The following is a 23,638-nucleotide window of genomic DNA, read 5'->3' on the forward strand; positions in this document are numbered from 1 at the left end:
GCTTCTTGTCTCATTCATATAAGGAAAATAATAAGGATAAGGAAGAAAAGATACAATGAGAAGGTCTACAGTTTCCATATATTGAAGTGTCTGTGGTTATGAAGTACTCTCATTTTTCCCCAAAATATGTTATCTTGCAAAGCACATATGCATCTACTTCCCTGAATATATACAAATTCATATCTAATAGTCTAAATTATCTTTTAATTGCCTGGTGAGGACAAGGAAAAAAGTAGAAGGTTTACAGTTCTGATTTTGAGGAACTAATAATATCTATAAACCTTCTCCTTTCAATTAGAAAAGATTCATCTTTCTCTAACGTAGTCTTAGCCTATTCAAACTCATTGAACAGGTCTTTCTAATTGATTTCATAGGCTGCCAAATGAATTAACAGGCTATATCAGTATTATTGAGCCGAAATGGACTGCTATTGGCCATTCTGAATTGGACAAACATATGGTGCACTATGCCAGGAATAACAAATTGAAGAGGAATGGCATCACATTCATTGTCTAAAGCACACTTCTAGATCTATACTGAAGTATGACAATGCCAGTCATAGGATAATATCCATAAACCTACAAGGGAAACCAGTTACTATGACTAGTATTCAAATTTACACACCAACCACTACTACTAAAGATGAAGAAATTAAAGATTTTTGCTAACTTCTGCTGTCTGAAATTGATCAAACATAAATTCAAGATGCATTGATAATTACTGATGATTGGTACGTGAAAGTTAGAAACAAAGAAGGATCAACAGCTGGAAAATATGGCCTTGGTGACTGTAGTGCAGTGAATTCCTTGGTATTGTTTTTCTAGCCAAAGCCTTTGTAATTCCCACTGGTTTGCTGGGTGGGACCATACAAATAAGGTGTGCAGAACTCTGATGTTCTTGGTTACTTTTGTCAATCTGACAGGCTTAAAATGAGCCTTCCTAGAGGCAGAAAGAGGGATTTCACTGCCATCAAGAGAGAAGAGCTGGAGGTGAACTGAAGCATGTCTTTGGACCTGAGATCCCTGGTCTGGATCTGCTTGGCTGAAAGATGCCCAGCTGAGAGAGAGAGACATCTGGCCAAGAGAGAGATGCCCTGGTGAGAGATGGCAGCTGTGGAGCCAAGAGGCAGGAAACGAAGTGGTGAGCTTGCCGGCCCACAGAGCAAGAAAGCTGAGTACTCTTTGGCAAGAGGCTTGCTGGCAGAGTAGGGTGCACATAGATATACCTATTGGCAGAGCAAAAAGAGCTTTGTAACACTTGCCCGAGCAAGGCAGAAGCCAGGCCAAGAGGCTAAGGGCCAGAGAGGCGTACCTGTGGGCACAGCAGAGGGGAGATTGTTCTGATAGAAGAATTGTATCCTGAGCATGTTCCTGAACCTGAATTGTAACCTGTTACTTCTCTAATAAACCTCATAATCCTGAGTATTGTTTATGAATTCTGTATGGCCATTGCAATGAATTATCAAACCCAGCAGAGTAGTAGTGCGTGCTGTGGGAGGGACAGCTGTCAGAATTGGTAAAAAGGCTACAGGGTGGTGGCATGTCTGGCCTCATAGGAATAAGCCTTGAGCCATTGATGGAGATTCTGTTTCCCCCTTGTGAGACCTGAGGAGGTGAGAAGATGCTGCCCCCACATTCTTTTTGCAGTGACAGAAATGATGCTGGAGACTGCATGACAGGATTTTGTGAGACCAATGACTTATTCATTGCAAATACCTGTTTGAATAACACACATGGTGAGTGTACATGTAGACATGGAATGGAATGCACAGGGATTAAAGTGGCTACATCTTTGGAAAGGCATGATAGAGAAGATAAATATCATCAGTCAGAAAAAGGTCGGGGCCCACTGAGGAACAGATCATCAATTGCCCCAGTGCAAGTCCAAGTGGAAGCAGAAGAAAATTAAAAGAAGTCCACAAGAGCCAAAGCATGACCTTGAGTATATTCCACCTGAATTTAGAGACCATTTCAAGGACAGGTTTGAGGCATTAAATACTAATGACCAAAGATGAGACAAGTTGTGAGATGACATTAAGGACATCCTGGTGGTGTGGTGCCTAAGGTATTGGACTGCTAACCAGAAGGCTGGCAGTTTAAACCCACCAGCCACTTCTCGGCAGGAAGGTTAGGCAATCTACTTCTGTAGCGATACCCAAGGAGGGCTATGAGTCAGATCCAACTCAACGGCAGTTTGGTTTGGTTTGGTGTTTTGGTAGAAGAAGAAAGCACGAGGTCATTAGGAAGACAAGAAAGACAGAAAAGACCAACATGGATGTCAGGAGAAAATCTGACACTTGTTCTTGAACAGAGAGCAACTAACGCAAATGGAAGATATGATGATACAAAAGAGTTGACCAAAAGATTTCAAAGGGTGGTTCAAGAAGACAAAGTAAACTATTATAATGAAATGTGCAAAGACCTAGAGTTAGAAAACAAAAAGGGAAGAACACGCTCGTGTTTCTCAAGCTGAAAGAACTGAAGAAAAAAATTCAAGCCGTGAGTTGCAATATGGAAAGGATTCTATGAGCAAGATATTGAACAATGCAAGAAGGATCAAAAGAAGATGGAAAGAATACACAGTCACTGAACCAAAAAGAATTGGCCACCATTCAACCATTTCAGGAGGTGGCGTATTATCAAGAACCAACGGTACTGAAGGAAGAAGTGCAAACTATACTGAAGGCATTGGCAAAAAACAAGGCTCCAGGACTTGACAGAATACCAACTGAGATATTTCAACAAATCCTTACAATGCTAAAAAGGCTCACTTGCCTATGCCAAGAATTTTGGAAGACAGCTACTTGGCACAGTTTAAAATCAGTAAAAGTGTGCATCAGGGTTGCGTCCTTTCACCATACATACTAAATCTGTATGCTGAGCAAATAATCCAAGAAACTGGACTATATGAAGAAGAATGTGGAATCAAGATTGGAAGAAGATGCATTAACAACCTACAACATGCAGATGACACAACCTTGCTTGCTGAAAGCAAAGAGGACTTGAAGCTTACTGATGAACATTAAAGACTACAGTCTTCTGCATGGATCACAAAGAAAACAAAAATCCTCACAACTGAACCAATAAGTAACATCATGATAAACGGAGAAAAGAATGAAGTTGTCAAGGATTTTGTTTTACTGGGATCCACAATCAACATTCATGGGAGCAGCAGTCAAGAACTTAAATGCGTTTGCATTGGGCAAATCTGCTGCAAAGGACCTTTTTTAAAGCAAAGATGTCAGTCTGAGGACTAAGGTGTGCTTCATGTAAGCCATGGTATTTTCATTTGCCTCATGTGCATGTGGAAACTGTACAATCAGTAAGATGGAAGAACTGATGCCTTTGAATTATGGCATTGGTGGAGAATATGAAATATCTGGTGGCACTATGGTCAACGCATTCAGCTGCTAACCAAAGGGCTGGTGGTTCAAACCCAGCAGCTGCTCTGCAGGAGAAAGATGAGGCTGCCTGCTTTGGAAACCCCGTGAGGGCAATTTTACTATGTCCTATAGGGTCACCTCGGGAACCCAATGGGGGTTGCTATGAGTAGGAATAGACTCAATGGCAGTGGATTTGGATTTTATAGGGTTGCTATGAGTTGGAATCAACTCGATGCCAGTGGGTTTGGTTCTGGGCAGAACAAACAAATGTGTCTTGGAAGAAGAACAGCCAAAATGCTCCTTAGAAGTGAGCATGGCAAGACTTCATTTTACGTAGTTTGAACATGTTATCGGGGGGACCAGTCTCTGGTGAAGGACATCATGCTTGATAAAGTAGAGGGTCAGCAAAACAGGAACACCTTCAACAAGATGGATTGACACAGTAGAAGAATGATGAATTCAAACGTAGGAAAGATTGTGAGTATGGCATAAGACTGGGCAGTATTTCATTCTTTTCTACACTTTTTTGTCGTTATTAGTGGGAACTAACTAGATTGCACCTAAGAACAATGATATCTGCACAATCAAATCAACATGTCTAATATAGTGATTAAAGTGGCTTGGCATCCTGAATACCTCAATGCTTGTGGCTAAGTAGAGGCTACTCCCTTGCCTGGGCTATTCACAGCTCATTCTACCCATTTACAGACAGGGGTGTAGAAAGGGCTGGTCCCGGCAGACCTCTCTAACCACATGTGCTCTATACAAATAATGGAAATGAGGCCACTTTTCCCTGAGTCAGGCAGAGTTCAGCATAAGTAGAAACACCAACTGGCACGTCCCAAAATCTAGTGAGTTCTTATTCCAGCTTGCCTTTCTCTGCTGGATCAGGTGACAGTTTGCAGCAAAGCTAATGTCATTCCCTATTTGCACGTCAGGGAATAGTTCAGGGGATATTTCATATACATGTTGAAGATTCTACTTTCTTAGGAAAAAAAAAAATAAACCCCTGACATTTGGACTAGAGTGTATAGGAAGTTTTTGCCAAATCTTACTTGGGTCTGTGGTTCCAAATTTTGCGATGTGAATAAGGACTCTATGCTGTGCGGTGGCAGGTATCACATTGCCTGCCAATTAGTGAAGGAAAAACAAAAACAAAAACAACTCACTGCTGTTGAGTTGATCCCGACTCATAGTGACCCCTCCTTGGATTTCTGGGGCAGTATCTCTACAGAAGTAGATTGCCCAATCTTCCTTCCGAGGAGTGGCTGGTGAGTTTGAACTGCCAGCCTTCTGGTTAGCAGTCTAAAGCCATACTTCTCGAATAAATGACTAAGTTGTGGGTTTCTTAATGGCAGAGACAGTATCATCCTCTCATTTTGAAGAATTTTTCTGTTTCCAGCCAAAGACACAGTTGATAGTGATTTTAAACCAACATATGTACATCCAAATTCACAAAACAAATATAGGATGATTACATGCTTTACAATTAAATGGAAATATGCTTTAATGCAATCAATTCCTAAATACTGGACCATAATGCAGTTTTCTCAGATTTTTAGTAAATGAAAAATATCAGGATAATGTATTCTTTTTCACAAAAGTTAATTTTCAGTTTAAAGAACTGCCTTTTTGTCTTTTTTTTTTTTTAAATCTACTTTCCCCCTTTTCCATGGTTAAAATCCTTCTTGTTTAATAAACTAATAGGGGTCTTCTTTGGCAGTTATATCTTTTCAATGCCCTTACTTGCCAAAATAAAGTTGCCAACCTTTTATTGGTTACCCAGTTTCTGAAAAATATTTTATTGGTTGGTGAAATCTTGTTTTAAAATTTAATTCACTTTGTTGTTGTTGTTATGTGCTGTCGAGTCGGCCCCGACTCATAGCGACCCCTCCTTGGGTTTCCGAGGCAGTATCACTACGGAAGTAGGATTGCCCAACCTTCCTTCCGAGGAGTGGCTGGTGGGTTTGAACTGCCAGCCGTCTGGTTAGCAGGCAATTGTCTTAGCCACTATGCTACCAGAGCTCCCTTAATTCACTTTACCATATTAAAAAAAACTTACATATTGAATAAAGAAAGATAAACCATTATTCATGAGTATAGCCCTGGCCTTGATGCCTGTAATAGTCAACAAGTACTCTAGGGCACTGTGTGTCGATCTTTCCTCTGTGGTCTTTTCAAAGTGTATTAACTCAATTGAATGTCATAGCAGACAAACTAGGATGTCCTATTACCGTGCCCATTTTACAAATGAGGGTCCCTAGGCACAAACTTGTCAAGTCCTTGCCCCCAAACCTACATAACTCAGCTAGTAAAGTGGCAAAACTGGGGTCCAAACCCAAGATTCCAGAACATAATATTCTTATATTACAAAGAAATTGGGCCAGGACGATATATACAACTAATAGACAAACATTGGTTGTTATTACATTCTAATGCTTATGGAAATGGAGTTTCAATTAGAATACTGATTATAAACTCCCACCTAAGACTCATATAGGAGCTCTAGGGACATAGTGCCTAAGTTAAGCAACTGCTAACCAGAAGGCTGGTAGTTCAAACCCACCAGCCACTCCTCAGGAGGCAGATGGGGTTACTATGGGTTGGATCCAACTCGTTGGCAATAACTATGGTTTTTGGAAGACCCATATTATCATGTTAATTCAGCCTTTTCCCATTTTCCTTTTTCATCCCAGTTCTTGATGACCTATTTTTAGCTTCCGTATTTACACAGATATTTCTTAGCATTTGTTTTGATTAGCAAGACTCCCCCTAAAAAAACCCAAAACAACAAAAACAAGAAAATATATTTCTATTGTGGCATGGGAACCAGGGGCTGAAAGCACAGCCCCTAGAAGTTTAGTCACCAGCACTAATTAGGGCAATTTAACAACAATAACAGTAAACAAAAAATAATTTGAATTTATTTAATAAGTTTAGCATAAAAATGATTTAAAATCTCAGTTCTCAAATATTGATACCCTTCCCAACAATAGTTTCTTATACAAAATTCGAAGATAAAAGTCGTTAGTGGGAACTCATGTATTCCACTGAAGAGTCTCAAACCCAAATATAACAGCAAGTATGTAAAATCAGGATGTAAAATTCATAGTAAATGAAAAGCAAAACTGATGGGTCAAATGAAATGTTTTGACAATAGTAAACAACAACAACAACAACAACAAAAACACTTTCCAATGTGCAACAAACTGAATTAAAACAATTCTGGTTTTAAATGATTTGCTAAATTCAAGATGCTTTCCTATCATTCTGTCTTCCTTCTATTCCATACGCTTTACCAAATATTAAGACGCTCTGGTGTCGCAGTGGTTAAAGCATTTGGCTGCCAATCCAACGGTAGGAGGGTGGAACCCACCAGCCACTTTGCGGGATTAAGTCTCAGCAGTTCGCTTCTATAAAGATTTACAGCCTTGGAAACTCTATGGGGCAGTTCTACTCTGTCATATAGGGTTGCTATGAGTCCAAATGGACTAAATGGCAGTGGGTTTACCAAATACTGCACCACATTAAAGAGGTTGTCATTTCATTTTAGCGGTGAAGGAAAAACAGGTTTTAAGACTAATAAACCCTGGGTCCCCTGAAAAAATTCGGTGAATTAAGAGGTCCTGCAGTTTTTCCAGTTTAAACTAACTTTGTGGATTAACATCTCCACCTCTTAGACCTGAGAGCTGAGGTGGACACATCCCTCGGAAAACCTTGTTAATCATACAGAACCCTGATTTCCGACATTGCAGGTAACTCCTGACAAGCTTTTCTTTCAACTTTCTAGCATCTACCTAAGTACCCATCCCTAGTCCACATGCCCTAGAAAAACGTAGGAACCAGTTCTAGGACGTAGCTATCCACTTGGCACCTCAGGCTCCTCCCCGATACTGGCCTCCCGCCACCGCAGCTCAACCCAGCCCCTTCCAACCCAAGACAACCCGGCGGCGGTTCTCCGAACTTCTCCCGCCCACTCCGCTCACGTGACAAGATCTACTCTGCGCCCTCCACCCCCGCCCAGGGGCCTCATCGCTCCACCAATCAGCAACCTCCAGAGCACAGAACCAAGTCTCAGATGCTCCCCTTTGGAGAACGCAGCTCTATCTTCCCGCCCTCAGCCCCACCCCTTCTCCTCCCCGCCCGGCTGGCCCCGCCCACATCCACCCACCTGTCTTGTTTCCCTCCTCTCTCACTGTCCCCTTCCGCTCTCGGGCTTTGCCCCGCCCCACCTGTGGCCCCGCGCTCGTTCCCTCTCGCGAGATGTGACGTCCCCGCCGAGGCCGCCCTTGTCCCCCTTCCGTCCTCCCACCCCCCTCCTCGCAATTTCTCTACTCTCTGGCTCTTCTCCCTCCTCCCTCCCCCCTCCACCCTCTGGGCCGGATCTCGTCTCGCTGAGGCGGAGGAGGAGAAGGAGGAGGAGGACGTTCGGCCTGCGCACTGAGATGTTTGTCCGTCGCCGCCGCCATCGCGGAGCAGCGCGATAAAGGGTGCGGAGCCGGGCGTGAGGGGGACCCCGCGTAGCCGCCACGCCAGCGCAGCCCCCTAGTTGAGCCCCGACCAGCCCAAGCCGCCGCTGCCGCCGCCACCCCCGCGCCCCCGCGCCCGCTGCCGCGGCCGCTCAGGGGCCGGCCAGATCCCCTAGCCCAGCCGGGAGCCGCGCCGCCCCCAGAGTCGCCCCTTGCCCGCCCGCCCGCCTTAAATGTGACACCAGCGCCTCGGAGTGCGACCTGAAGCCGCTGACGGGGAGGGGACGAGCACCATGTCGAATTTGAGCAAAGGCACGGGCAGCCGGAAGGACACCAAAATGCGGATCCGGGCCTTTCCGGTGAGTCTCTCGTCGAGCCCGGGACCCCGGGGCTGGGTCCGGCCGAGAGCCGCACGCGAGGCCCGGGCTGAACTCCCCCAACAGGCCGCAGGCCCAGCCTCCCCGCCCCCACGCCTTCGGCCGCGGGGCCCTAGCCTGCCCGGCAACGGGGCGACGCGGGGCCACCTCCCGCCCCGCCGCTGCGACTCCCGCCGACCCGCGGGCATGGGCTGCGGCCGGAGCCCCTGGCTGGGTCCCCGCACCTTCCCACCTTCCTGAGATGTAGGCCCAGTCCCCGGCACTTATCTCCCTGCTCGGTCCCGAGGACCCGCAGCCCTGCAGGGACGAGCACTGGCGAAGTCCTCGTGCGGGACATATGTGTAACTTTTCACTTGGGGTGTCCCTGCGGTGTGAAAAGCGCCCAGCTTCTAGACTGAGGAAGGGGCCCGTCCTCCCTCTCCCGCCTCCTTAGGAAGGGTCAGGCCATCGTTTTAGCCCCGACGCAGTGACAGTGGCTCCACGTAATGCACAATGGTCGTGTCCTAACACCACGGGCTGTATTTATAGCATCTTCCATCCTACAAGCTTCCAGAGCAATTTACAAACTCTGATGTAGGAATCGCCTCGCCACGGACATAACAAGAGAGAACGGATCGGACAACGGCCCTCAGTTTCTTAGCCTTGGAAGCCCAAGAAATGAATGGTCACCACCCTGAGTTGCTTTACTCTCCCTTTTTAATGACAGCAAACCTGCTCTTTTCCGAAACTTTCTTTTTAGGTGTTGAGTCATACGCTTGAGGTGTTTAGTATATAGAATATAACTTTTGATATCATATCTGATTCACATAGCCAATGGCAAGCACTTAAATTGTACTGCTGTAACCGAGAAACTGGACATACCTGCTCGTGTCGCTACAGTAACAGTCATACGTCAGGATAGACTGACTAACAATTGAACTGGAACTGATTTTAAAAAGTAAAACGAGACAAGAATCTAAGTTTTCCTTAGAATCATGAACATGTCATTGGGGGGAAGAGATGGAGGGCATTGGTACTACTAGTTGTTTTTTTTTTAATCGTACTGTTTGCAGTTAAGAAAGACTTATTAATGTAATTGTCCTCAATGAGTGCGTAATTTCGTCCCAGACAACTTGAGGACTGCTCTGAATTCGCAAAGTTTAAAAGAACACACCTGATGGAAAAATCCAAAATCGAAGGACCATAAATACTGTGTCACTGTGTAGAAGCGTCGCCTTTATGTATGTAGGATCTACTCACGAGAAGTAAGCGTTTTAATATGAATTAAATGGGTTTTGAAGTTTTCTTCCTAAGTAAATATGAGACACTCCATCAGAAACTGAGAAATGTTTCCCAAGGAGCACTAATGAGGTTCACTTGCATATTTTCCCTTTTAATGGGGCACAGAGCTAGATATATGAATGTGTAACATTTTCCTACTAAATCAGTTCTGACCATTTTAAGCAGAATTTAGTTTTATATAGCAGGTGAATTAATGTGTGAATTAGTTTTTTTTATATAGCAGAACTTCTAAGAAATACTTGCTCTCTTCCTTGCTCATTCTTGAAATCTGAACCCTTATGATTCATATTTATGTCTAAAATTTGAAATAGCTCACATTTTGTCAGCTCACTTCTATTATCCTGATTACCCAGTTGTCACTTTGTTGGATCTTTTATCTGTGTGTATAAGCAACTTTTTTATCTCTATTGCTCTTACCTGTTCCTCCCTAGTGTCATTCATTCAGCAGATATTCCTTGTGTACTGTGTGTCAGGTACTGTTCTAGGGTCTTGGCACAAAGCAGTATAGCTTGAAAGACCAAGAGCCCTGCTTTCTGTAGCATTTATTGTTGAAGGGGAGGAGTGCAGGGAATGTCATTATTCCTTTAGCTGAAGAGTGTAATACTGTGTGACAGGTTAGCATGTAGTACTCATTGTTTTGTTTTCTTTTAGTAGACATACGGTTATTTGCTGAAATGGACTCTTTCTATCCTTTGTTGCCCTGTAAGTTATACTAAAATCCTTTAATGAAGCTTGTGTCTAGTGTTATTTAGTAAATATTGCTGATTTTTAAAGTGTAAGAAAGTTTGGTTACCTTTCGTAAGTATTCATAACATTATTTGTAAATAGTTTCCACTGAAAAGAGCTATTACTTTTTTTAACATACAAATTTTTGAGTCATAGTTCCTTGATCCTTTATTAAGGATAAATGCCTCTGTGGTAGGATATTTCACTGACTTACTCATCTGTTGGTGTTGGAGACTTATAGGCTACCTTTTTCCATTCTTCTAGAGTAGCAACCTTGACTGCATAACCACAGTGTTTATGGGTGTATAGTCAGAAGGAGTCAATGTAATAGTCCATAAAGAAAAAAATAATGTGTGTATACATGTGTACAAAGAGCTCTGGTGGTGTAGTGGGTAAGGTATTTGGCTGTTAACCAGAAGGTCGATGGTTTAAACCTACCAGCTGCTCTACAGGAGGAAGATGAGGCAATCATCATCATCTTTAAAGATTTATAGCCTTGGAAACCCAGTAGGGGTCACCATGAGTCGGAATCGACTCAGTGACAGTGGGTTATACATACGCATGTTGTCACAACTGTTGGATTTTTCATATAACATTTAGATATGTAGTCACTATAAGTTAAGGGAAATTGTAGTTTATCCAGAAGTATTAAGCATTAACTTTAGATCATGTTTTACAAAGTCAGTGTTTAAACAGTCTAAAAATATATTTTGGGAGCATTTTGTTTTTATTGCAAAGTAGATTAGTTAGGGAACTTACAGAATATATTATATTTGTATAAGCCTGCTTTACATACACTCCCACTAGTGAAATCAGATTGTATTTTGAAGGTGTATTTCAAGTGTGCCTTCATCATTGTTCACAAGAGTAAAAGTTATGCCAGACCTCTGTTTAATGTCTAGTTTGCGTTCTGAGTTTCATGAGATTTCAAGGGAAGTTGGTTCCTTTTAGGATGGAAAACATAAAACTTTCTATATTTTTAAAATATTGACAGAAGAAAAGGTTATTCCAATTATTCTAGTTTGTAAGCTTTCTTGCAGTACACAAAATACTTGTCATTTCACATCTTTTTGTTGATAAGCTTTAACTTTTTTTGGGGGAGGGCGTCAAAATCACAGGAAGGACCACAGAACTGTTATAAAAAAGGAGGCTGTAGTTGTGAAACTTCTGAAACCATGTGGATTTGGACCAAAAATGCTGCCCCCAGGAAGTCCCTGCTTTTCTTTCCTGGGCACCATATGTGATTTACTCCTGAGCTTTTGTTTCAGATATGAAGAATTAGTTGCTGTCAGGTGAACCTTTTTTCCTTATCTTTGAAAAGCCATTCCTTTCCGTCTGTACTGCCCAAAATTTTGTCTTCATAGGCACAAAAACTTGATGGGAATTGGAGGGGAAATGTTTGAATAAAAGTGTTGTCCTCGCCTCTGGATTTGTTGTTCTTGGCTCAGCCTTCAGAATTTAGGAGACAGATTATGAAAGTGACTGTCCATAGAGTGTGTTTAGGCTCTTAAGACTTCTACCTGAGGTTTTGGGAACAGCTTCAGTTATTAGTTTACATACCAGTTGCTGTGGAGTTGATTTTGACTCATGGGATTCCATGAGTGTCAAAGTAGAACTGTTCTCCATAGGGTTTTTATTGTCTGCTTTTGTAAGTGGAGAGCCAGGCCTTCCTTTCAAGGTGCCTCTGGAGGGACTTGAACCTCCAAACTTTTGATGAGCAGCTGAGCATGCTGACTACCCAGGGGGAAATTAAAAAAAAAAAAAATCCCTGGTTATGATTTCTGTTTCATCACTGTAGATGAGCTCTGCAGAGTAACCTGTGTATTATGGACAGTGAATGGTGTGGTTATTAGTAGGTGGGACCAAGAAAGGGACTGACATTAGAGAAACTTGAGTTTTAGGGTAATTTGTGACATACTTAAGAGATAGATGGGACAGTTAAATTTTTTCCCCCCTTTTGTTTTCTTTTTGGTTTTCTAACTACTGTGATGATATTTGGCAGATTTTGGTAAGCAACTTTGATCTTCATAGTAAACATCTTTGTGCTGAAGGAAGGGAATTTTGCCTAGAACTACTGGGACTTCACATACAGAAGAGCTTAATAATAGTTTTACAAATCATAGAGAGCAGGGAATTAACTGTGAATTTGTTTTTCCATTCTCAATGTATTTTTTATAGAGAAATTACAGGTAAAGTGCAACAGATTCATTAAAGTATATTTAGACTGATTTTGTTTGTTTGGGGACATCCCACTGTGTTGTAGCTGCTGTTAGTACCCCTCTAATTTTTAGGACCAAGAAGTAATTACCTGTAGTTTCATTTTGTGTTGTCTTCCTTTATAACAGTTGAGAGGAGATTTGAGAATTAGTACCAATATTGAATTTAAAACCCTTTTAGTAGTATATTACAAGAAAATTTGGCATTTTTAAAAGCACATTAGTTACAAGTTTTATTCTTTTTAAATATAATAAAGCTTCATTTGTTTTTACGTCTTTCATTTTTCCTCAAATATAGCTAAGTAATAGCCTTTCTTTAGTTCAGAGAGGTGATATAACAGAGTAGAAAAAGTAATACGCCTCCCCCCTCCCCTTTGTGTTGTAAGTTGGGAGATCCTACAGGTAATTTTTTGTAGTTATTTTAATTTAAGATTATATGGATGTTCTTTAGTAGTTTTGTTAGATTTTTGTGAAAATGGACAGTTTATAGTTTTAAGTAATGCAGCTTTGAAAATAGTTCTTATTTGCCTGTTGTAAGGTCAGCAATAAAGTACTTGTATTACTAGTTAGGACAAATCACTGATGTGAATTATGAATTGCAATCAGTATTAGTCAACGTATTATGTGAACTGTTCCTCGGAAGGAAGATGGGGCAATCTACTTCCGTAGTGATACTGCCTCGGAAACCCAAGGAGGGGTCGCTATGAGTTGGGTCCGACCCGAGGGCAATTAACAACAGCATTCTGACATAGTCTGTCAAAGCAGTACATTCATTTTAGTAGCTTTCCTAATTATAAAAGTAATATATAATCATAGTAGAAAGCTTGATAAATATCAAAAGTAACAAGGAAGTGAAGGTCGTGTAGCCATATTATTTGGATATAAACAATATTAGCATTTTGATGTTTTTCCTTCTGATCTTTGTGCACAAAGAGTAATATTGAAGTTATACATTATTTTATATACTGGTTCTTAAAATAATATTGTACATATTTTTGAAAGCATTTTTAATACTGTGTAATACTCCATAGTCCCTTACTTTGCTTTCCTGTTTCTCTGCTTTTCCTACTATGAGGTATTTTGATTGCTTCTAGTGATTCAGTATTGTCTCTATTATAAATAATAATCTGTGAGTATTTAGGCTTATAAATATTTTTGCCCTCCATGATTATGGAATGAATGGGCTAAACATAATTAATATATTTTGCCTCCAGAGAAGTATTAGTAGTAATTAAAAACTTATAACTCATAGAAACCCTGTTGTTGTTAGGTGCCGTCGAGTTGGCTCCAACTCATAGCGACCCTGTGTACAACAGAATGAAACACTGCCCAGTCCTGCGCCAGCCTCACGATCCTTGCTATACCTGAGCCCATCGTTGCAGTCACTGTGTCAATCCACCTTGTTGAGGGCTTTCCCCTTTCTTGTTGACCTTCCACTTTACCAAGCATGATATCTTTTTCCAGGGAATGGTCCCTTCTGACAGCATGGCCAAAGTAGGTGAGACAAAGCCTGGCATTTTTACTTACAAGGAGCATTCCGGCTGTACTTCTTCCAGGACAGATTTGTTAGTTCTTTTGGCAGTCTATGGTACTTTCAGTATTCCTTGCCAACCCTACAACTCAAAAGCATCAGCTCTTCTTTGATTTTCCTTATTCATTGTGACCCTGTAGGAGAGAGTAGATCTAGCCCATATGGTTTTTAAAGCTGTAATCTTTATGGAAGCAGACTGCCACGTCTTTCTCCCACAGAGCCACTGAGTGGGCTTGAATGGCCGACTGTTCAGTTAGCAACTGGGTGCTTAACCACTGTGGCATCAGGGTTGCTCCCCTAAAGATGGTTGTTAGGTGCCATCAAGTCTGTTCTGATTCATAGTGACCCTGTGTACAACAGAATGAAACACTGCCAGGTTCTGCACCATCCTCACAGTCATTGCTGTGCTTGAGCCCATTCATTGAGGATCTTCCCCTTTCTGCAACCCCTTTCATTGGCCAAACATGATATCCTTCTCCATGAAGTGGTCCCTTCTGACAACATCACCAAAGTACGTGAGATGAAGTCTGGCCGTTCTCGCTGCTGAGGGACATTCTGGCTGCACTTCTTCCAGGACAGATTTTTTCCTTTTGGCAGTCCATGGTATTTTCAGTGTTCTTTGCTAGCATCAATTCAAAGGTATCAGCTCTTCTTTGTTGTTATGTGCCGTCAGTCAAACCCGACTCATAGCGACCCCTCCTTGGGTTTCCGAGGTGATACTTCACTACGGAAGTAGGATTGCCCAACCTTCCATCCGAGGAGTGGCTGGTGGGTTTGAACCGCCAGCCCTCTGGTTAGCAGGGAAGTGTCTTAGCCACTATGCTACCAGAGCTCCCAGCTCTTCTTTAGTCTTCTTTATTCATTGTCCAGTTTTCATATGCATATAGGTTGTTGAAAATACTATGGCTTGGTCAGGCACACCTTATGTTCAGTGACATCTTTATACTTTAACACTTTAAAGAAGTCTTTCACAGCAGATTTGCCTTCTGTGGGCATTGATTGTGGATCCAAGTGAAATGAAATCCTTGACAAGGTCACTCTTTTCTCCACTTACTGTGATTTTGCTTCTCGGTCCAGTTGTGAGAATTTTAGTTTTCCTGAGCTGTAATCCACAGTGAAGTCTGTAGTCTTTTATCTTCATCAATAAGTGCTTAAAGTTGTCTTCACTTTCAAGAAGCAAAGCTGTGTCATCTGCATATTACTGGTTGTTAATGAGATGCAGATCATTGTTGCTAGGTGCCTTTGCGTTAGTTCCTACTCATAGCGTCCCTGTACAATGTCCTGTGCTATCCTCGTAGTCCTTGCTGTGCTTGAGCCCATGTTGCAGCCACTTGGTCAGTCCGTCTTGTTGAAGGTCTTCCACTTTTTTGCTGCCCAGAGTCAGCTTTATCCATCATGATATCCTTCTCCAGGGACTGGTTCCTTCTGACCACTTAACCAAAGTATGAAAGACGAAGTCTGGCTATTGCTTCTAAAGAACATTCTGGTTGTACTTCTCCAAGACAGATTTGTTCATTCTTCTATTATTAGTCCATGGTACTTTCAATATTCTTCACCAGTACTACAATTCAGAAGCATCAGTTCTACTGCTGTCTTCCTTATTCATAATTATCCATTTTTCACATGACTGTGAGGCTGTTAATTATTGTCGGTTGGGTCAGGCACATGATAATCTTCAAAGTGACATTTTTCTCTTTTAGATTTTAAATAGGTCTTTTGCAGCACATTTGCCCAGTATAATATGTTGTTTGATTTCTTCACTTCTGCTTCCATGGACGTTAATTGTGGATTGAAGTACAGTGAAATCCCTGACAACTTCAATCTTTTCGCCATTTATGAACATGTTGCTTATTGGTCCAATTGTGAGGATTTTTTTTTTTTTTTACACGAACAAATTACAGCTTATGAAACCCTATGGGGCACATGGGATCTCTCTGAGTGAAAATTGACTCAGTGTGACACAGCAGCATCATGTTCTTATAGATCACCAGGCCTTTGTCCCTGGCGCTGCTGAGTGAATTGGAACCGCCACCTTTCTAAGATAGTAGCCAGGTGCAAACTGTGCCATGGAGGGGTCTTAATAACAATAGCTAGTGCTTACTGAATGCTTACAATATTCCAGGCAGTTTTCTTAATACTTTACATATATAAACTCATTTAATTTGTAAAACTCCTTTGTAGAGGACCACAGTTACCATCAGTTTTACAAATGAGTTTTACTACAGAGGTTAAGTAATTTGCTTAAGGTTACTTTGCTTAAAAGTAGCTGAACTAGGATTCTAACTCAAGCAGTCTGGGTCTAGAGTAACCTTTCAAGGGTATATCAGTTTAGTTTTTTACTAGGTAGCAGTGTCTTGCCCAACACGTTCTTTATTTTGATTGGTGAAAAATAGTGTGATAGAGCTTTAATTTGCGTTTCCCTGATTACTTGTACGATTCACTAGGAATAAAAGTATGGATAATCTATAGGGAATTTTACTTTAGTTTTGCATTGGAGCATTTAGCATATATATTAGGAGTATGACTAAAAGAAAGTAAAGACTGAATGCATAATAGTTAAGTGTGTGGACTTTGGGCTGGCAGGATTTGAATGCCAGGGCCATATCATTTTAGCTGTGTTATCTTTAACAAAAGGAGCTTTGGTAGTGCAGTGGTTAAACCTTTCAGCTGCTAATCATAAGGTTGGCAGTTCAAACCTATCATTGTTCTGTAGAACAAAGGTGCGGCATCTGCTTCTGTAAAGATTTACAGACTTGGAAACCTCTCAGGGTAATTTCATTCTGCCATTGGGCCACTATGAGTTGGAATCTATTCGATGGCAGTGGGTTTTGGTTTATCTTTAACAAGTTACTTAACTTTCTAAGCTTCACTTTCCTACTCTGTAAAATGAGAACACTAATAGGACTAATAGGTAATTCTGACTCAATCTGTAGTATTTTCAATAGCTTCATATGCATGTGAAAGCTGAACAATGGATAAGAAAGACTGAAAAAGAATTGATGCATTTGAGTTGTGGTATTGGCGAAGAGTATGTCGTGGACTGCCAGAAGAATGAACAAATCTGTCTTGAAAGAAGGAACACCCAGAATGCGCCTTAGAGGCAAGAATAATGGCCTTCGTCTCATGTGCTTTGATCTTGTTGTCAGAAGGGACTATTCCCTGGAGAAGGATATCATGCTTGGTAAAGTAGAGGGTCAGTGAAAAAGAGGAAAACCCTCCAAGAGATGGATTGACACAGTGTCCTCAAGCGTAGCAAGGGTTTGTAAGGATGGTGCAGGGCTTGGCAGTGTTTCATAAGTAGGGTCGCTATGAGTCAGGACCAACTTGATGGCACCTAACAGAAATAGGACTGACTTTATAGGATTGTTGTGAGGTAAAGAAAGTAAATATTAGAACAGTGCCTAGTACATCATTACATTAGAATTTATATATTTTTATAATAAATTTATATATTAAAGAATTTCTTTTGCAAGAGTTATGTTGGAATGCTATACACTATTTTAGTGATACTACTTTTTCCCCCCCTCTGTAATTTTTAGGACTCATGTTTTGAAAAGTCTCCAGAGCCAATTTATGAACCACACTGAGAAATCAGTCCCAAATGGTGTAGGTTTGGCACTGCTGCAGCCCTTCAAAAAGAATATGCTACAGGCTCTTAGGTTGTATTTTCAAAAGAGAATTTGCAATAATGCTTCTCACGTAATCACTGGAATAAGTGTGTAACCTATTCAGGTAGCTTTATTGAAGAAGTAAACACCCCGTTGTTATGTACATGCTAATACATTAAATGGTTCTAAAAACACATCTTGTTCTTTTTTATCTTTGTTGCTCTTTCTCCTTCCCTTGCCCTCTTCCTCCTTTTTCATTTCCCTTTGAACTTGTTTGTATGCCTTTGCCCAAAGCTTGTGCTAACCATCGTCTTGAACCACAAGGGTTCATCTGCTCTAGGTGAAGACTAGTATTTAGCTAATGATTATTAAGGGAGAAACTAGGCTGATGAGACCCTCCCCCCGCAAGACTATGGCCCTGGGATACACTTCAGGCCTGGGATAAAACTCACTCCCAAGGGCTGGCTTCTCAGCTCAACTGTAGTAAGACTTACATGCAGAACACCCAGGAAAAAAAACAACAAAATAAACAAGAAACTAGCTTTTCGTAGCAAACCATAGTAATTGATTCAAGTCGTGTTCTGAAGTGTTTGAACTTTATTTTGTATCTAAAAATGAAGTCTTAAGATGTCATTAAAAGGCTAGTGGGACTTTCCTTGAAGTGTCGTGAACCTAGTCTCCTGGAACAATGACTTGAAAGAAAAGGTAGTATGATGCATTGGCAGGAACCCTGGATTGAGCACCTGGTCCCCTCTCCTTTACACTAACTGGACTCTACATTTTTCCACCATGACACCTCTTTACATCTCATTCCTTCTTCCCAGCCTTTTATGCTGTACACTCTGAAGCCCTACTTCTGTTATGGATTAACTCCCCTATATCCTTAGCCTGTTCTCAGCATTCTCTGCCTTCGCTCCTACTGAAACCTGGCTTTGTCCTGAAATACAGAGTTATCTTCTTGGACTGAGGTATCCATTTCCCTTATAATCTTTGAATCATTGGCTCCAGAGACCTCTTATTGCCACCTCCATCATTGTCATTTATGGTCCAGGCCCTCACCAGGTATTCTTCTGCTCTCACTATGGTCATCTACTGCCTTCTTACGTATGCTCTCTTGGTTATCAAAGACTTTAATACCTGTTACACAGACATTCTCTCTAGTCTCAATCTTTTATCCAATGCTTGTAGGGATAGTTACTCAGTTATTCAATTTAAAATACATTGTGGAGTCCCTACTGTGGGTCCAGCAATGGCTACACTATGGCAATCAACAGACCTGTCCTCTTCTGTATTCCAGTGATTATCACCCTATCCTGGAGTTGCCATCTCTTTACTTTAGAAATCTTAAAAATTGCACTATTGCATTCTTCCTTGGCTCCTCCGCTGCTAGATGTGGGACTTTGAGCAAGTCACTTAATCATCTCTGCCTGTTGCCTATATTGTGAAATGGATGTAATAATAGTACCTACCTCATAAAGTTGTTGTAAGGATAGAGTTAATACATGTAAAGCTCTTAGAATAGTGCCTGGTAGGTAGTAATCGTTATAAGTAAATGTGTACTGTTATTATTTATCCTACTTGTTGCTTATTCCCTGCTTACATGAATATACTCTTGGATCTTAACAAGACTCCTTCCATTCTCCAAGCTACCTTCACTTCCATCCCACCCATCTGCCTTCACTGTTCATATTTTCTAGGCTGTTGTGCACTCCAGGATAAAATCATAGGACAGTGGTCTCTAACTTAGCTGAACTCTCAGTGCCTCTCAGCAAGTTTTTGTGTCCTTGGTAAGGTCTTCGCCTTTCCCACATCACCTATTCAAATTTTAGTCACTGACCTTAAACTCTTTTTATTAATTTTCTAGGTGTAAGTATGATTATGTTCCTCTTTGATTATGTTCTTCAGCCCGTATCTTTACTCATTCTCAAATCCTTCCCTCTGGTCTCAATAAGGAAAGAAGATGTTCCTTAACTTGTCTTTATGATAATAACTACCATACTATCTCCCTTCATAGCCAAGAGTCTTCAAAGAATAGTCTGTATCCGCTTTAAAAGAGCAACATTTTCTTTAGAGGACACACCAAGTTTGTTTTCACTCAAGTGTTTTTTAATTGATCTTCCTCAGTGAAGCACAGTGACTTCACCTCTCATTAGACGAGTAGTCCCAGATTGATGACTGGATTTTGTTTTGATGACTGCTGTAAGTTGGTTCCTCGTTTTCTTGTTTTAAGTTTTCATTATTAATTGTCTTTTATTATCAGTATCTTTATAAATCCAATCTTTGTCTGTCTTTAGGGCATTGGCAACATTACATACAAACATACAGATATATTTTAATACATATGTATGTGCATACATGAAAAAACACAAGTCATAAAAATTTAATGGTGAAGAAGAGTTGAATGACATTGGCATTTTTCACTTATGATATTAACTCCACTTGTAGAATGTTCTGTGTCATCTGGATAGCTCTGGGTCTAGGGATGGTGTTTGTAGTCAGAAAATTAGGATTGTCGGTATGGTTCTTTGTTTTCTTCTTCATATGTTTTACAGTAACATCTCAGTGCTTCCTGAATCTGCCTGTCAGACTTTAACAAAGCGATCAGCATTTGGATTTATGTTTTCAAGCAGTTGGGAGCTCCTGATTTAGTTTAGAAAAAACTTCAGCTATTTTCACTGCAGATTTTTTTTTGACAACTTCACTTTTCTCTTCCTTATTTCTTCTTAAGCCTTTCTTTCCTCTTCAAAATCTGTTAAGTCCCGATCTGTTGATTCCCCTTCTTCATCATCTATAAGCTGTTTCACATTGGTGTTAATCAAGTTCTAAATTCAGCATACTTGCCACATGGATGACTTTTTTATCTCTTCCATCATATTGTCCTGATCATGGAGGATGTTCACCTAATTCAGCCATTTTTTATATTCCCTGTATGTATTTTCCAGTAACCTCTTCCCAAGAAGACGCAATGTTCCAGGTACACTGACAGTTGTAAATGTAGTTCATTGTAGTAACTCAAATACATCATAAATTGGACTGCTTACAAAACCTATAAAAATCATTAAAGTGTACATATGGTTCTGTGATATTTGACTATATAAATTGTTTAAGGGGATCCTAGTGTGTACTGAATTGAAAAAAGTAGTCAAAATCATAATCTGTAAGAAAGATGTATTAGTTGAGATATTTATGAGTTAACATTTTAAGATAAAAGACCAACAGCACAAATTTTACCTCCTCCTTTTAGTTAATAGGAATCTATCTTGCTTTTAAGTACACTATTTAGAAAAATAGTATACCAGTTCCTGAAGAAGAATATTGTGCTTGGTAAAGTGGAGGGTCATTGGAAAGGGGGAAGACAGTTAACAAGATGGATTGACACAGTGGTTGCAATGATGGGCTCAAGCATAGCAGTGATTGTGGGATGGCGCAGGACCAGGCCGTGATTCGTTCTGTTCAGTAGAGTCACTGTGAGTTGAAACTGACTTGATGGCAACCAACAACTTAGGAAAAAAGTGATTCTTTAAAGTTAGTACATTTAAATACTTTATGTAACTTTTTTTTTTTGAAAGGGTACTAAAGAAGTAATTTAACCTGTCTAAATTAATAATTAGGGAGCTCTGATAGCATAGTGCCTAAGGCACTTGCCCGCTAACCAGAAGGTTGGCAGTTCAAACCCAGCAGCCACTCCTTGGAAGGACGATGGGGCAGTCTACTTCCATAGTGATACTGCCTCGGAAACCCAAGGAGGTGTCGCTATGAGTCAGGTCCGACTTGACGCACATAACAACAACAACAACAAATTAGTAATAATTTACTTTTTTATGTTAAGAGACATGAAAGAATGTTTTATTTTGACAGCCATCACTTTCTGAATAATTAAATATTATTCCTATTTATATTAGTATTTTAATTTTTAGATGCAAAAAGGAGTTTAAAAAATAACTGTTTTAATGTTACTTTAACAGATGAGGAAACTGAGGCCTAAAGAGGTTGTTTTACCCAGGGAATTCTCTCATGACTTGAATTTATGGAGAAACCTAACTAGAAAGAAGCTTGATTTCCAGCCAAAAGCTCTTTTGATTAGACCAAATTGAATTAAGCATACAAACCAAAAACCATCCTCACTGTCATCGAATTGATTCCAACCCCATAGCAACCCCTGTGGGGTTTCTGAGGCTGTAAAATCTTCAAGGAAGTAGATTACCTCATTTTCCTTCTGCGGAGCAACTAGTGGGTTTGAGCCTTTGACCTTCTGGTTAGCAGCCAAATGTCTTATCCATTATGCCACCAGAGCTCCTTTCATTCAGTGTTTACATTGGTCTGTTGTTCATTTACAAAATGATTTCTTATAAGTTGAGCACCCTGGTTATGTGATTTGAGTCATTTTGGTATAACAAAGGAATACTTAAGCTTAGGATACTTGCAGTCCTTGCTCTCACTAGCTGTGTGCTCTTGGATAAGCCACTTAGCCTTAGTTTTCTAATTTGTTAAATGAAGATATTTCAATTTGGAGTTATCTTAGACTTACTCCAGCTCTAAAAATTTCAGTAAAAGAGATCAAATTTATGTAATAATTTTGTGTGATAGGTCTTTTGCTATCCTATCACATTAGGGTACACTTAGACAAAGCTAACAGTGGCAATTTATACGGTTTCATACTTTCATTTCCCCTCTTCGGGTTCTGTATATTTGATGCTAGTGTAAACATAATTTGCTGTTATCTCACAGTTAAGAAAAGCTGGGTTATCCACTTAAAAAAAAAACAAACTTAGTTGCTTAAGTTAATGAGAAGAAAGTATTATGTATTTAGATTAATATTAGGAAATTTAGATTGTAGAAGGTTGGAATTCAGAAGACATAACAAAATTTTTGCTTCTCTGTTATTTGCATCTTCCAGATGAATGTTTAAAGGGTTATTTTATACACATGACCTCTTACTAGTAATGTTTGAGATTTAATGGGGAAATATAGCACATTTCATATAGCACATTTATTTTAAACTATTGCTCTTACAGATGGAATAACTAATGTTCTGAAAAGTGAGTGTCTAATTACAGTGCTTGAAGAGATCCAGTCAAAAGGAATATTGTATCTAGATAAAATATGTTTCAGGAACTACAGCAACATAACTCTTTTTTCATGGATAGAAACAGTACCAGTAATAGACAGTGAAAAACTTCTTGCTTTGATAAGAATACTTAAGTGATTGCATTTATTTGTTTTGATCATTAGCAGATTGTGAAGCATTACACAGAGTTTTCCATAGACAGAGGTGTATTTGAAATAGTATTGTTAGTACTGTAAGTTGGTTGCTCTGTCACTTAAATGGACTTTTAATAGACTAATCTGTAGGCTTGACCTTGTGTCTTTGAAAACCACCATTCCAAATTCCCCAGACAAATTTTTTAATTGATTTTCGGACAGCCTGTTCATTTTTAAAGGAGCTCTGTTGGCACAGTGGTTAAGATATTCATTCAGCTGCTAACAAGAAGGTCAGCAGTTTGAAACCACCTTTGCGGGAGAAAGATGAGGCAGTCTGCTTCCATAATGATTTACATTTAAAGCCTTGGATACCTTATGGTACAGTTCTACTCTGTTCTGTAGGGTTTCTTTGAGTTGGAATTGACTTGATGGCAGTGGGTATTTTTGGGTTTACTCATTTTCAGACCAATATGCAGATTATACCTGAACCTTTACTTGGTGATTTAACTTTCTCATTATGATTGTTACTGTTCTGAATCCACATGAATATATGTTGTGCTTAGTTTGTAATTTCACAGAATTGTCCCCAGAATACTGTGCTTTTGTAGTTGGTAATATTTTCTTTCCTTCCTTACATTGATTATTACTTGTGACAGAACATTTCGGTTCCACTGTAACTAAAGGCAGACAGCCACAGGTTAACCATATGCCGGTAGTCTTAACTATACATTCAGTTTAAGTCATTAAAGGAGACAGTGCATCTCTTCTTTGTAGTAAAGGAAGAAACAAAACATACTTACTGAGTAAGTGCTATAGGCCAGATGCTTTCACAACTTTTTTTTTTTT

General features: G+C 40.2%; 1 protein-coding gene across 1 annotated transcript in view; it reads left to right on the plus strand.

The window, feature by feature from the left end:
* Positions 1–8,144: 8,144 nt before the first annotated feature.
* The window catches only part of CUL3 (cullin 3), a 149,358-nt gene continuing 133,864 nt past the window's right edge, over positions 8,145–23,638 (plus strand). The window contains exon 1 of the mRNA XM_007955762.2: positions 8,145–8,210. Coding sequence (XP_007953953.1) covers positions 8,145–8,210 — 66 coding nt within the window. The remainder of the gene's footprint in view (positions 8,211–23,638) is intronic.

This window comes from Orycteropus afer, unplaced genomic scaffold, assembly GCF_000298275.1.
Source record: "Orycteropus afer afer isolate SDZICR_OR568_19922 unplaced genomic scaffold, OryAfe1.0 scaffold00002, whole genome shotgun sequence".
Classification (NCBI taxonomy): domain Eukaryota; kingdom Metazoa; phylum Chordata; class Mammalia; order Tubulidentata; family Orycteropodidae; genus Orycteropus; species Orycteropus afer.